The sequence below is a fragment of the Hyperolius riggenbachi genome, chromosome 7 (assembly GCF_040937935.1).
Source record: "Hyperolius riggenbachi isolate aHypRig1 chromosome 7, aHypRig1.pri, whole genome shotgun sequence".
In the NCBI taxonomy this organism is placed as follows: Eukaryota; Metazoa; Chordata; class Amphibia; order Anura; family Hyperoliidae; genus Hyperolius; species Hyperolius riggenbachi.
This window is the reverse complement of record NC_090652.1, coordinates 7,916,546-7,928,856: the sequence shown is the minus strand read 5'-3', so window position 1 is coordinate 7,928,856 and position 12,311 is coordinate 7,916,546. Positions and strand designations below refer to the sequence as shown.

The following is a 12,311-nucleotide window of genomic DNA, read 5'->3' as shown; positions in this document are numbered from 1 at the left end:
ATATAAGTATGACCAATTTAGTCTTCATCTTCACTTAAAGAGAATCTGTACTCTAAAATTCTTACAATAAAAAGCATACCATTCTATTCATTATGCTCTCCTGGGCCCCTCTGTGCTGTTTCTGCCACTCCCTGCTGCAATCCTGGCTTGTAATTGCCAGTTTTATCCAGTGTTTACAAACAAAAGACATGGCTGCTAACCAGCATGTGATAGGCTGAGAGGAGAGCTTGGAGAGGGTGTGTAAAGCTTATGCCTATCACAAGCAGTGCTGCACATTCCACACATTCCAGACTGAGCCCGACAGAGTCGACAAAGGAAAGGAGATAAGATTTATTACAGAGACAGTGCAACTAGAAAAGGCTGCAGTAAGCCAGAGCACATTAGAACAGGTATAGGAACTTATAGGATAGAAGAAATAAGGCTCAAAATTTTGTTACAGTGTCTCTTTAAGCCATTTCACACAAAAGTTGAAGGCGTGTACCAGGCCTAAGGATTGTCCAAGATCCCTTTCCATCCATACTATGCAGAGAGAGTACGGTTGGGTGGTTAGCCAGAGGCTTTGGCTACACTCCTGTTTTGGGGAGTTTTTATTTTTATTTGGATGAAAAATATGTATAAGTGACACATCAAAATATAAATAAAGTATAAATAAAAAGATGATATTCATGATGATGAAGATAAGAATAAAACAGTTAAAATGTCAATATTTTTTAAATAAAAAAACTAAAATAAGCAAGTAGAAAAATAAAACATAAATAAAAGACCCAATGAAAGAAAGAACAGAAATAATACTATCTCGAGTCTTTAAAGGGGTTTTTGAAAAAAAACAACAACAAAAAAACAAAAAAAAATACACTGTACGTAACCCCTCTTTTTTTTTTTACTAAAATAGGTCCATATATGTACCCCAATATTTTTTTCTTTTTATATGGTCTAGGTCAGGCATGGGCAAACTTGGCCCTCCAGCTGTTAAGGAACTACAAGTCCCACAATGCATTGCAGGAGTCTGACAGCCACAGTCATGACTCATAAAGGCAAATGCATTGTGGGACTTGTAGTTCCTTAACAGCTGGAGGGCCAAGTTTGCCCAGGCCTGGTCTAGGTGCTTTGCCTAATTGCAGGAACTGTGCAGTACCAGCGGGATTGTGGGAAGTTGTTTTCTTAGGTACACTATCAAGCTTATCTCTGCATGCAAATAAGAGGAAGCTTCCTATTTCAGATAAGAGAAGGGCACTATGACCAGAAGGTAATTGAATCCTCTCCTACCTTTGAAGAGTGTACACAGTGATGTAGGCCTGTTGTCTAGGTGATGTTGTCTGTGGGTGGGACAGTATACTGTGGCAGTAGAAGGGAAAATTAACACTCAACTGGGTTGAAAAAAAAAGAAAAGGAAAGGGCAGAAGTGATGTCACTTTTGGCATCACAGAGAAACAGTAAAGATGGAAACCAGCAGAAATATTATTTTCTTTTTTCTTCATATCACATTTCTTCTAAATCTGACAGAGAACACTCCCCACGGGATAGGTAAGCTAAATAAGTAATTTCTTATTGGATGATTTTTTTTTTTATTGGTTAATATGGAGTTTTATCCCACTTGAATGGTTGTGTTTGGCTTTCCTAGTTGCAAAATATTTCCGCTACCACGGATCAGGATGGACAGATTGGCATTTAGCCCTGGAAGCCATAAACCTGGAAAAGGATCTGTACATCTCCTATAAGAGACATGGCTTTCCTCTGGAACATTTTCCCTTCTACTACTTCAAAGAGGACCTGTATACAAGCCGGCAGATCGACCAGCGCGCAGGCGGGAATGACACCATCTTTGTTATTACGATGGGCCAGCACTTTAGACATTTCCCGCTCAAAATCTTCATTAAACGGGCGTTCAATATCCGCCGCGCAGTGGAGAGGCTGTTCCTCCGAAGCCCGGACACCAAAGTAATCATCAAATCAGAGAATACGAGAGAGATCTATGCTCCGGTGGAAATGCAGGGAGATTTCAACGGCTACTGCCAGTATCTGGTTCTCAGAGAGGTGTTCCAGGGCATCGATGTCGGCTTTGTGGACGCATGGGACATGACCGTGGCTGCCGCTACGGTGACGGTCCACCCTCCAGGGCACACGTTTGCCAGTATAATGAGTCTAACGTTCAGTTTTGCTTGTCCATGATCCAGTAAGTAAGGATGGCAATGCTTAGGAGAAATCATGGAGAAGCATGTGATCAGTTTGATCAGCTGATAGATTTGTAAGATTCTGATTCGCTGTGATGACTTCCTGGTCATGGCCAGCAAATCAGAGCCTTATTATTAATTATTGGATTTATCTAGCACCAACATATTACGCAGCGTTGGACAATACATGTTACAGATAACAATAGGGGTGACAAGCAACACAATACAGGTAATAAGCAATAAGACATGCTATGTCAGGTTATACACTGGAGTAGTAGTCTCAGTAATACAAGATCATGTTATTCTGTAGGTAGAGTGCACAGTCAAGTATGATACACAAGGAGGGAGGGTCCTGCCAAAGGCTTGCAATCTAGAGGGAGGGGTGATGACATGATAGGAGGGGGGCTGCATCGAGGGGTTCTCGGCAGAGAGAGTTAGGGCAGCGGTGAGGTGGGGTAGGCCTTCTTGAAGAAGTGAGTTTTGATGGCTTGTTTGAAGGCGATGAAACCTCCTTCATTACCAAGCCTGATGGGCAGAAGGAGAGAGTTCCACAGGATGGGGGCAGCTCTAGTGAAGTCCTGTAGTTGCGCATGGGAGTGCGAAATGCGTGGGAGGTTAAGAGGAGGTTATTGGAGGAGGGAAGTGGACGGCCAGGTGTGTATCTGCTGATTAGGTGAGAGATGTAGGTTGGGCAGGACTTGTGTATAGATTGGCGCTAGTCTACTTTAGGGGACCCACCGCAAATCCCCATAGACACTTTCAGCTGGGCTGCAAAACGGAACAAATGGCTTCCGTTTGCTTGATGAAACCCCCACTAGCCTTATATCCCCGGGTAGCTACGCATGTCCTCTAACGAATTTTGCGGGTTTCGGTAAAAAAAAAAAGTTTGAACTGACTGTGTAGGAGCCTCGGAACGACCGCAATTTCGGGTCCGTCGGCCATCTTGGTTTTGCTCTGCAGGTCGTTTCTTCCTCCTCATTGGAGGGATTGTTAGGTGGGGGCGTGCCAGCTAACAAACCCTCCAATGAGGAGGAAGAAAGAGACCTGCACAGCAGAATTAAGATGGCCGACGGAACCGAGATTTAGGCCGTTCGGTGGCTCCTACACGGCCAATTTAAACTTTCTGTTACCGAAAACCTCCCAATTTGTTACAGGGCATGCTTACCTATCCATGGGTATATGGCTTGTGGGGGTTTCAACAAGCAAACGGAAGCCATTTGTTCCGTTTTGCAGCCCAGCTGAAAGTGTCTATGGGGATTTGCGGTGGGTCCCCTAAAGTAGACTAGCGCCTATAGATTTGCAGGACAGACATCGGATCTTGAAGCTGATTCTGAAGCAGATCGGGAGCCAGTGAAGGGATTTGCGTACGGGAGCCGTGGAGACAGAATGGTGGGTGGGTGGTAGATGTCTTTGGGGGGTGAGATTACACAGGGTGGGAAAATGAGGAGGCCTGTTATCCAGGTTTTCTTGAGTAACTTGACTGATATCCGGGATGAGATGGCTGAGAGGCAGGAGGATACCTTCTCCATGGTGGTGGTGGTGGTACTAGTGAGTTCAACCCTGTCACAGTGGCGGAGAGGTCCGTGGTATGGAGGTAGGACTGGGTGTCATATAAACTGTATAAATGACACATTTATACAATGCTGTGCAGTAGCAAAAAGCAATCATTTGCTTTTAGTGGTGGTATCTTGGCACGATCGGGTCCCATTGCAGAGGGGTGGCATTCAGTGTTGGAAGCCAGACATGGGCGACACTACACTGGGGGCACTGGCTCTTCCTGGGAATCGCTGAGCCCCTCCCCCCCCCTCCCTTCCTGCTCAGTAACATACAGTTAACTGCTTCCAGGTTCCAGCAGCATGCACTGAACAGGAGTGTCTGTAAAAAAATGTCTCCATGTCAGGCTGAGTGTACGTAGGCAATATGTAAACTAGGGGTCTTATCTATTTGCCATAAATACCTCAAAATCCTTGCAAGATCTCTCTACTACCTTCTAAATGTATTTTCCTACATTTTCAGTCAACAGGAATAGAGTTTGATGAAATCATACAAGTTGAAAGATTACTGTTTTGTTTTGTTTTTATAAATTAGCCGATAAACTAGAGTTTGTATTTTACAGAAAGGACGTTTTTGAATCAGGATAATAATCCTGGTTCAAAACTTCCTGTCCATGAAATACAAGTTCTAGTCTCCAGCAATAAAATACAAGTTCTAGTCTCCAGCTATTTCTCTCCCATCTGCCTCTTCCCCCCTCCCCTTGCTTGTAGAGTGGTGAGACACAGGCTGGGGGGGCTGGAATGATTTGTCTGTGATCTGTCCACACAGGAGCAGCTTGCTAGCATGTAAGGATGAACGCATGCCAGCAATCTAGCCAAGTACATCTTTACGTAACTTTTCTTCCATAATAGCACCATCATGTGGACAATCTGCTCTGCTGAAAAACCTCCGAGTTCTGTTTGTGATGTTCACATTTGGTTCCTATGATTGCTGAACTAGTTAGACTTAAAGGGAAGGTTCAGGGACGCTACAAAAAAAATACAAATCCACATCCACTTACCTGGGGCTTCCTCCAGCCCGTGGCAGGCAGGAGGTGCCCTCGGCGCCGCTCCACAGGCTCCCGGTGGTCGACCCGACCTGGCCAGGCCGGCGGCCAGGTCTGGCCTCTTCTGCGCTCCATTGTGCGTTCCACGCCGGTGCGCTGACGTCATCGGACGTCCTCCGGGCTGTACTGAGCCTGCGCAGTACAGCCCGGAGGACGTCCGATGACGTCAGCGCGCCGGCGTGAAACGCACAATGGATTTTGATCACCCAAATGGGCTCCATCAGCCAGCCTTCAAATCAGAAGCTGGAACTGCCACTGAGGTCAGAGCACCTGATAAGGTAACATTACCTGGGGTGAGCGAGCTGGATATTGCTACAACCAGTGTAAGGATTTATATTGGGTAAATGCTGGTGTTAGAGTGCCCATACATTACACAGTTTTGCAGGCCAATAATCTGATTATTTGATCACATTGGAGGAGAACCGATGCTGCAACATGGTCAGCAGATCGATCTGTCAATTGATATTCGGACAAAACCAGTCTATCGGGGCATGCTGGGAAATCTCAGTCCTAAGGGCTTGATCAAGTGCATGGAGGTAACAGCATTCAATCTCACAACAACCGCCAATGTCCCCCAAGTGTATGTTCCCCCTCCCCCCTACTCGTCTGTGGTAAAGGTGGCAACTAACGATACAATTTCCTGAATGATCGTTTATGAACGATTATTCGTATAAACGATCAGAAATTATCATTTGGTACCATTAACCGGCAAAAATCTCCTAACCGACGATTGTTGTACAGTTAGTGGCTACTGGTTAGTTGTTAGTGGCTCACCTGTCATGCTAGCCGGAATCCTCGCCCTTTACTACAATTCAGGGCCTATTAACCATTTCAGCCCGCGGGGATTTTTCACCTTATGCATCGGAGCAATTTTTACCTCCTATTCATTCGCTAATAACTTTATCACTACTTATCACAATTTATTGATCTATATCTTGTTTTTTCCGCCACTAATTAGGCTTTCTGTGGGTGGTACATTTTGCTAAGAGCCACTTTACCGTAAATGCATTTTAACAGGTTAAATAAGAAAAAAATGGAAAAAAATCATCGTTTCTCAGTTTTCGGCCATTATAGCTTTAAAATAATCCACGCTACCATAATTAAAACCTATGTATTTTATTTGCCCGTTTGTCTCGGTTATTATGCCATTTAAATTTTGTCCCTATCACAATGTATGGCGCCAATATTTTATTTGGAAATAAAGGTGCATTGTTTCCATTTTGCGTCCATCACTATTTACAAGCTTATAATTTAAAAAATGTTTGTAGTATACCCCCTTCAAATGCATATTTAAAAAGTTCAGACCCTTTGGTAACTATTTATGTCTTTTTTTTTTTTTTTGTAATTTTTCCCCCCCAATTAAAACATTTATTTGTGTAATGTTTTGGTGTGGGACATAAACAGTTTATTTTTAATGTTAAAAAACAATTCTAAAAAGAAAAAGATGGAGCGCACAATGGTGCATTACCCAAGGTGGGCTTTTATTCGCAAAAGAATATTGGTACTTACAAGATAGGAATAAAAACAACGCTTTCTCAGCGGTACAGCCACCGCTTCAACCTATGGACGATTCAGCAGCGGCGCGCTGTGGCCAATAGCGCGATCTCCGGTGGAGTTGGGAGCGCCGTCTCGCTGTAGGTCTGGGCGTGGCTGGGAATCAGTGTGCGTATGGCGTCATTACGCGTTTCGGCGCTCTGCGCCTTCGTCAGATGACGACCATACGCACCGCACACTGTTTATGGGAGTCCTCTGAGCCGTTGTCATGGCTACAGGGCTCTCCCATTGAAACTGTCGGTAAAACTTTATTTATAACTTTAATTTAGCAACAAGAAACGCCTGGGGGTAGTGGTGCATCCCGGCTGGGGGTATTAAAAGGAAACTCTGATCATATTGGCGCACCAAGCGCCGCTGCTGCATGCATATATTCAAAAAGAACCTTTATATACATACATTTATGGAAAAATGTTTAAAAACACCTTTAGTAAATACCTGAAAATCAAAGATTAATAACAACCTACTCATAGATATAAAATACATATAAATTACAGTATGATTAGAACAATAGTAATCAAACCAGTAAAAGATATATAATAAATATATAAAATAAGATAAAATATCATAAGGCCAATGTTTTATAAAGAGGGGCTGGTCAATGTGTCTAAGTATCTTCTCTGAGGCTACCTCCAAACTCAGCGGGGCGTGGGCAACATTATGCAAGAAAATGCTATGTATCAAATCTCGGCTGGTAGCTAAGGGACCGGGGGCCAGGACAGGGTTGGGAAAGGAGGGAGGGGATTTGTAGAAGGGATGGGGAGGGGAAGGAATGGGGGGGTGGAAGGTGGGGAAAGGAGGGAAGTAGGGGAGGGAATATAGGGAAAGATGAGGGAATATGCCACCTGTTGTGGAGGAATATCGTCTGGGGGGTCCTAACAACACTATCCGTGACAAACAGTTATATAGTACATTATATCTCCAGCTGGAAGCCTACTAAGGGCCAAACCTTACTTCTCAAGTACTCACCACCCTCATCTAGTGTGGATGTCTGCTAAAGGGGGGTGCTGTGAAAAGAAGGGGGGAGAAGAAAGGAACATAAATTACTGTGGAAAGCATTAGGGAACAACATTACCACAACATTTTTACAATAAATTTTTACAAGAAATTTTTACAAATATGTCGAAATCTCCAGACTCTCATTGAGTCCATTTGGGCTCAGTGTATTCATCTTAAAGATCCAGAATGTCTCACGCTCACATAGTTTCCTGAATCTTTCACCATGATGCATGTTTTTTGAAATCATTTCTAGTCCCATGATTCTGAGTGTCTCTACTGAACTATCGTGGCATTCTTTGAAGTGGCGAGGGACACTGTGTTTTTCTATCCCCTCCAAGATGTTACACTTGTGTTCTCCAAGTCTGTGGGATTGTGATTATGGACTATGCAAGGTATCGAGATGAAGGGATTAGACTGCTGACGGATTCAACAACATATCGAATATTATCTAAAGACCCCACACCAAATTTTAAACAGGAACTGCAAAACCTGGTGGAGAGAGCTTTTTGTAATGGCATAGTAAACGAATTTGAGAAGAAATTCCTGGTACCCAGCCACCCCTCCATCCCGTATTTTTACCATATTCCGAAAATTCACAAAAATCCTGTTGAACCTCCGGGTAGACCAATTGTAGCAGGGATGGAGGGACTGGTTGCAAATACCTCTGCCTATATTGACTATTTTCTCCAGCCCATTGTGTTACAAACTCAAGCCTATACACGGGACTCACTACACGTGATGGACATGCTTCAAAACTATAGATGGGACAAAGGGTATCTATGGGCATCATTGGATGTCACATCATTGTACACCAGCATTCCGCACGAAAAAGGAGTGGAGGCTGTACAACACTTTCTTATTCAAGATGGGTCCCTCTCTTTCATACAAGGTCAGTTCATTCTGGACTTACTGCAGTACGCCTTGTCCCACAACTATTTTAGCTACATGGGAAAACTTTATTTACAGACTTGCGGGACATCTATGGGAGCTGGGTTCGCACCCAGCTTCGCAAATCTCTATATGTCGTATTGGGAAACCCAACATATATGGGCAGGCAATCCCTTTGCACAAAATATCGTATTTTACACCAGATATATTGACGATATTTTAATAATTTGGGATGGGGATGAAGATTCCTTTGTGCAATTTACTAAAAGGTGCAATACCAATACATTTGGCTTAGAATTTACTCATGTAATTTCTGATAAGAGCCTAGTTTTCCTTGATCTGGAGCTCTATTCAGACTGTGATGGACAAATATGTTCAAGGACACACTTTAAGCCCACGGCTGGCAATTCCTATCTACACTCCTCTAGTTGTCATAGTGCCAAATGGATACAAAACATCCCTAAAAGCCAGTTTTGTAGACTAAGAAGGAACTGTACCTCAGATGTGGATTATCTTAATCAAAGTGAGGTATTGGGTAAAAAATTCCTCGAGAAAGGGTATGACCGTGTACACATACAGGCTACCCAGGAGCAATTTAAGAAAAGGCGCCCTAAGTTAGAAAGATGCACTAAAGACGATTTAAGCCAGCCCAGACTCCCCTTTGTTACCCCTTATAATGCAGTACATAACAAAATTAAGTCCATCATAACCCAGAACTGGCCTATTTTGCAACAGGACCCCTTATTGAAAAGAATTATACCAGACCGCCCCTCAGTCATTTTTAAGAAAGCGCGATCTGTTAAGAACACTATAGCACCAAGCAACATAAGAAAGATTGTAGAAAAACCTAAAAGCATGTTTCCCACTGTGGTAGGCAACTTTAAGTGTCACGTCAAGAGGTGTGGTTGTTGCCCCTTCATCCGACACAGAACTAAGGAAGTACTTGATGCAAACCAACACGTTTCCAAAGTAAAAGAATTTATAACATGCGGTAGTGACCACGTCATATACCTTCTTACTTGTGGTTGCACTAAGGCATATGTCGGCCGAACCACCCGACCACTTAGACAAAGACTTGGAGAACACAAGTGTAACATCTTGGAGGGGATAGAAAAACACAGTGTCCCTCGCCACTTCAAAGAATGCCACGATAGTTCAGTAGAGACACTCAGAATCATGGGACTAGAAATGATTTCAAAAAACATGCATCATGGTGAAAGATTCAGGAAACTATGTGAGCGTGAGACATTCTGGATCTTTAAGATGAATACACTGAGCCCAAATGGACTCAATGAGAGTCTGGAGATTTCGACATATTTGTAAAAATTTCTTGTAAAAATTTATTGTAAAAATGTTGTGGTAATGTTGTTCCCTAATGCTTTCCACAGTAATTTATGTTCCTTTCTTCTCCCCCCTTCTTTTCACAGCACCCCCCTTTAGCAGACATCCACACTAGATGAGGGTGGTGAGTACTTGAGAAGTAAGGTTTGGCCCTTAGTAGGCTTCCAGCTGGAGATATAATGTACTATATAACTGTTTGTCACGGATAGTGTTGTTAGGACCCCCCAGACGATATTCCTCCACAACAGGTGGCATATTCCCTCATCTTTCCCTATATTCCCTCCCCTACTTCCCTCCTTTCCCCACCTTCCACCCCCCCATTCCTTCCCCTCCCCATCCCTTCTACAAATCCCCTCCCTCCTTTCCCAACCCTGTCCTGGCCCCCGGTCCCTTAGCTACCAGCCGAGATTTGATACATAGCATTTTCTTGCATAATGTTGCCCACGCCCCGCTGAGTTTGGAGGTAGCCTCAGAGAAGATACTTAGACACATTGACCAGCCCCTCTTTATAAAACATTGGCCTTATGATATTTTATCTTATTTTATATATTTATTATATATCTTTTACTGGTTTGATTACTATTGTTCTAATCATACTGTAATTTATATGTATTTTATATCTATGAGTAGGTTGTTATTAATCTTTGATTTTCAGGTATTTACTAAAGGTGTTTTTAAACATTTTTCCATAAATGTATGTATATAAAGGTTCTTTTTGAATATATGCATGCAGCAGCGGCGCTTGGTGCGCCAATATGATCAGAGTTTCCTTTTAATACCCCCAGCCGGGATGCACCACTACCCCCAGGCGTTTCTTGTTGCTAAATTAAAGTTATAAATAAAGTTTTACCGACAGTTTCAATGGGAGAGCCCTGTAGCCATGACAACGGCTCAGAGGACTCCCATAAACAGTGTGCGGTGCGTATGGTCGTCATCTGACGAAGGCGCAGAGCGCCGAAACGCGTAATGACGCCATACGCACACTGATTCCCAGCCACGCCCAGACCTACAGCGAGACGGCGCTCCCAACTCCACCGGAGATCGCGCTATTGGCCACAGCGCGCCGCTGCTGAATCGTCCATAGGTTGAAGCGGTGGCTGTACCGCTGAGAAAGCGTTGTTTTTATTCCTATCTTGTAAGTACCAATATTCTTTTGCGAATAAAAGCCCACCTTGGGTAATGCACCATTGTGCGCTCCATCTTTTTCTTTTTAGAATTGTCTTTTGCCCAGTTTATGGAGCTGCACATGGCATTGCACTGAGGAGCTAAGAAGATTTGTATATGTGAAAGAGTGTGTCTGCAGTTTCTGAAAGAGGAGCGCAAGGATCCTTTGTATTTTTAATGTTATATGTGTAAATTGTATTGTAAAAAAATGTGTAGCTGTAGTTTTACTATTTGGCCACAAGATGGCCACCTTCATTTTTGTTTACCCTCCTTGTACTTCTCGCTAAGCGGAAGTACAAGGGGGATGCGGAAATCTGTCTGGGCAGAAGAACTGAAGCCTCACAGGTGAGCGCTTCGGTTTTTCTGTGGGGGAAAGGGATCGGCGATCGGGAACCATGTTCCCTTTCACTGATCCCAGGGCTACCTGGGGACAAAGCGGGGACGCAGGGGCGCGATCGCGGGCGGGAGCGCGCCCAAGCGCGGGAGAGCTGCAGAGCTGCCGCCCGGACGTGAGCTTCACGTCCGGGCGGCGGAAATGGTTAAATGATACGTGCCCCAGATTTTTATAAACTTTTTGTCTGTTAAAGGATTTAAAATAGATCTAATCACATACAAATAAGAATATGTTTCTGTTTCTTCCCCCTTGCTGTCACTTACAGTAGGTAGTAGAAATCTGGTTTTGGGCTAGTCCATCTCTTCATGGGGGATTCTCAGCATGGCCTTTCTTGTTTATAAAGACACTTCCTGAAAAGGATTTATACAGTGGTGCTGGCCAGCCTTCCTGCTCCCCGTACACTTTTTTGGCAGTTGGACGGAGCAACTGCCAATCACTAAGTGCTTTTCAAAATAAAGAAAACCCTGAGAATCCCCCATAAGGAGATGGGCTAGTCCAAAGCCTAATGGTTCTGTCAGATTTCTACTACGACAGGAAAATAGGAGAAAAGTAATTTATGGATCATTTTACTCTGGAAGAAACACACTTCTTATTTGTCTGTTTACATGTATTTTGAATTTTACAATTTTTGTGATAGTGGTCCTTAAATGGAAACATACAAGAATTCATAAAAAAAAAAAAGGATACCTGGGGCTTCCTCCAGCCCCATCCGCCTGGATCGCTGCCACGCCGCCATCCTCCGCTGCTCGCAGCTCCGTTACCGGGTCCCGTCACTTCTGTCAGTCGGAGTTAGTCTGACAAAAGTGAAGTGCGCTGTTTGCTTATCTCTGCAGCAGTCGCCGGAGAGATACGTAGAGGGCGCACTTCGCCTGCGCAGACTGGCTCCAAATAAGGGAAAGTGCGGGGACCTGGCTCCCAAAGCTGCAAGCAGCGGAGGATGGCGGCGTGTGAGCAATCCAGGCAGATGGGGCTGGAGGAAGCCCCAGATATGTATAAAAGTATTTATTTATTTCAGCTCTGAGTCACTTTAAGCACTGTAAATTTAATAAAGTATTTTGCATATGAAACGTGTTGTCATGTCGCTATATTTTTATGTGACTTTCTGTATATTTGAGGTAAGTGATCCTTACTCCCTTTTCTATGACTAAAGAAAACCTGTAACAAAAAACCCTCCCCTGGGGGGTACTCACCTCGGGTGGGGGGG

General features: G+C 43.8%; 1 protein-coding gene across 1 annotated transcript in view; it reads left to right on the top strand.

The window, feature by feature from the left end:
• LOC137525328 (NXPE family member 4-like) overlaps nucleotides 1-2,169 on the top strand; it is a 12,634-nt gene extending 10,465 nt beyond the window's left edge. The window contains exon 5 of the mRNA XM_068246383.1: nucleotides 1,622-2,169. Coding sequence (XP_068102484.1) covers nucleotides 1,622-2,169 — 548 coding nt within the window. The remainder of the gene's footprint in view (nucleotides 1-1,621) is intronic.
• Nucleotides 2,170-12,311: the final 10,142 nt, after the last annotated feature.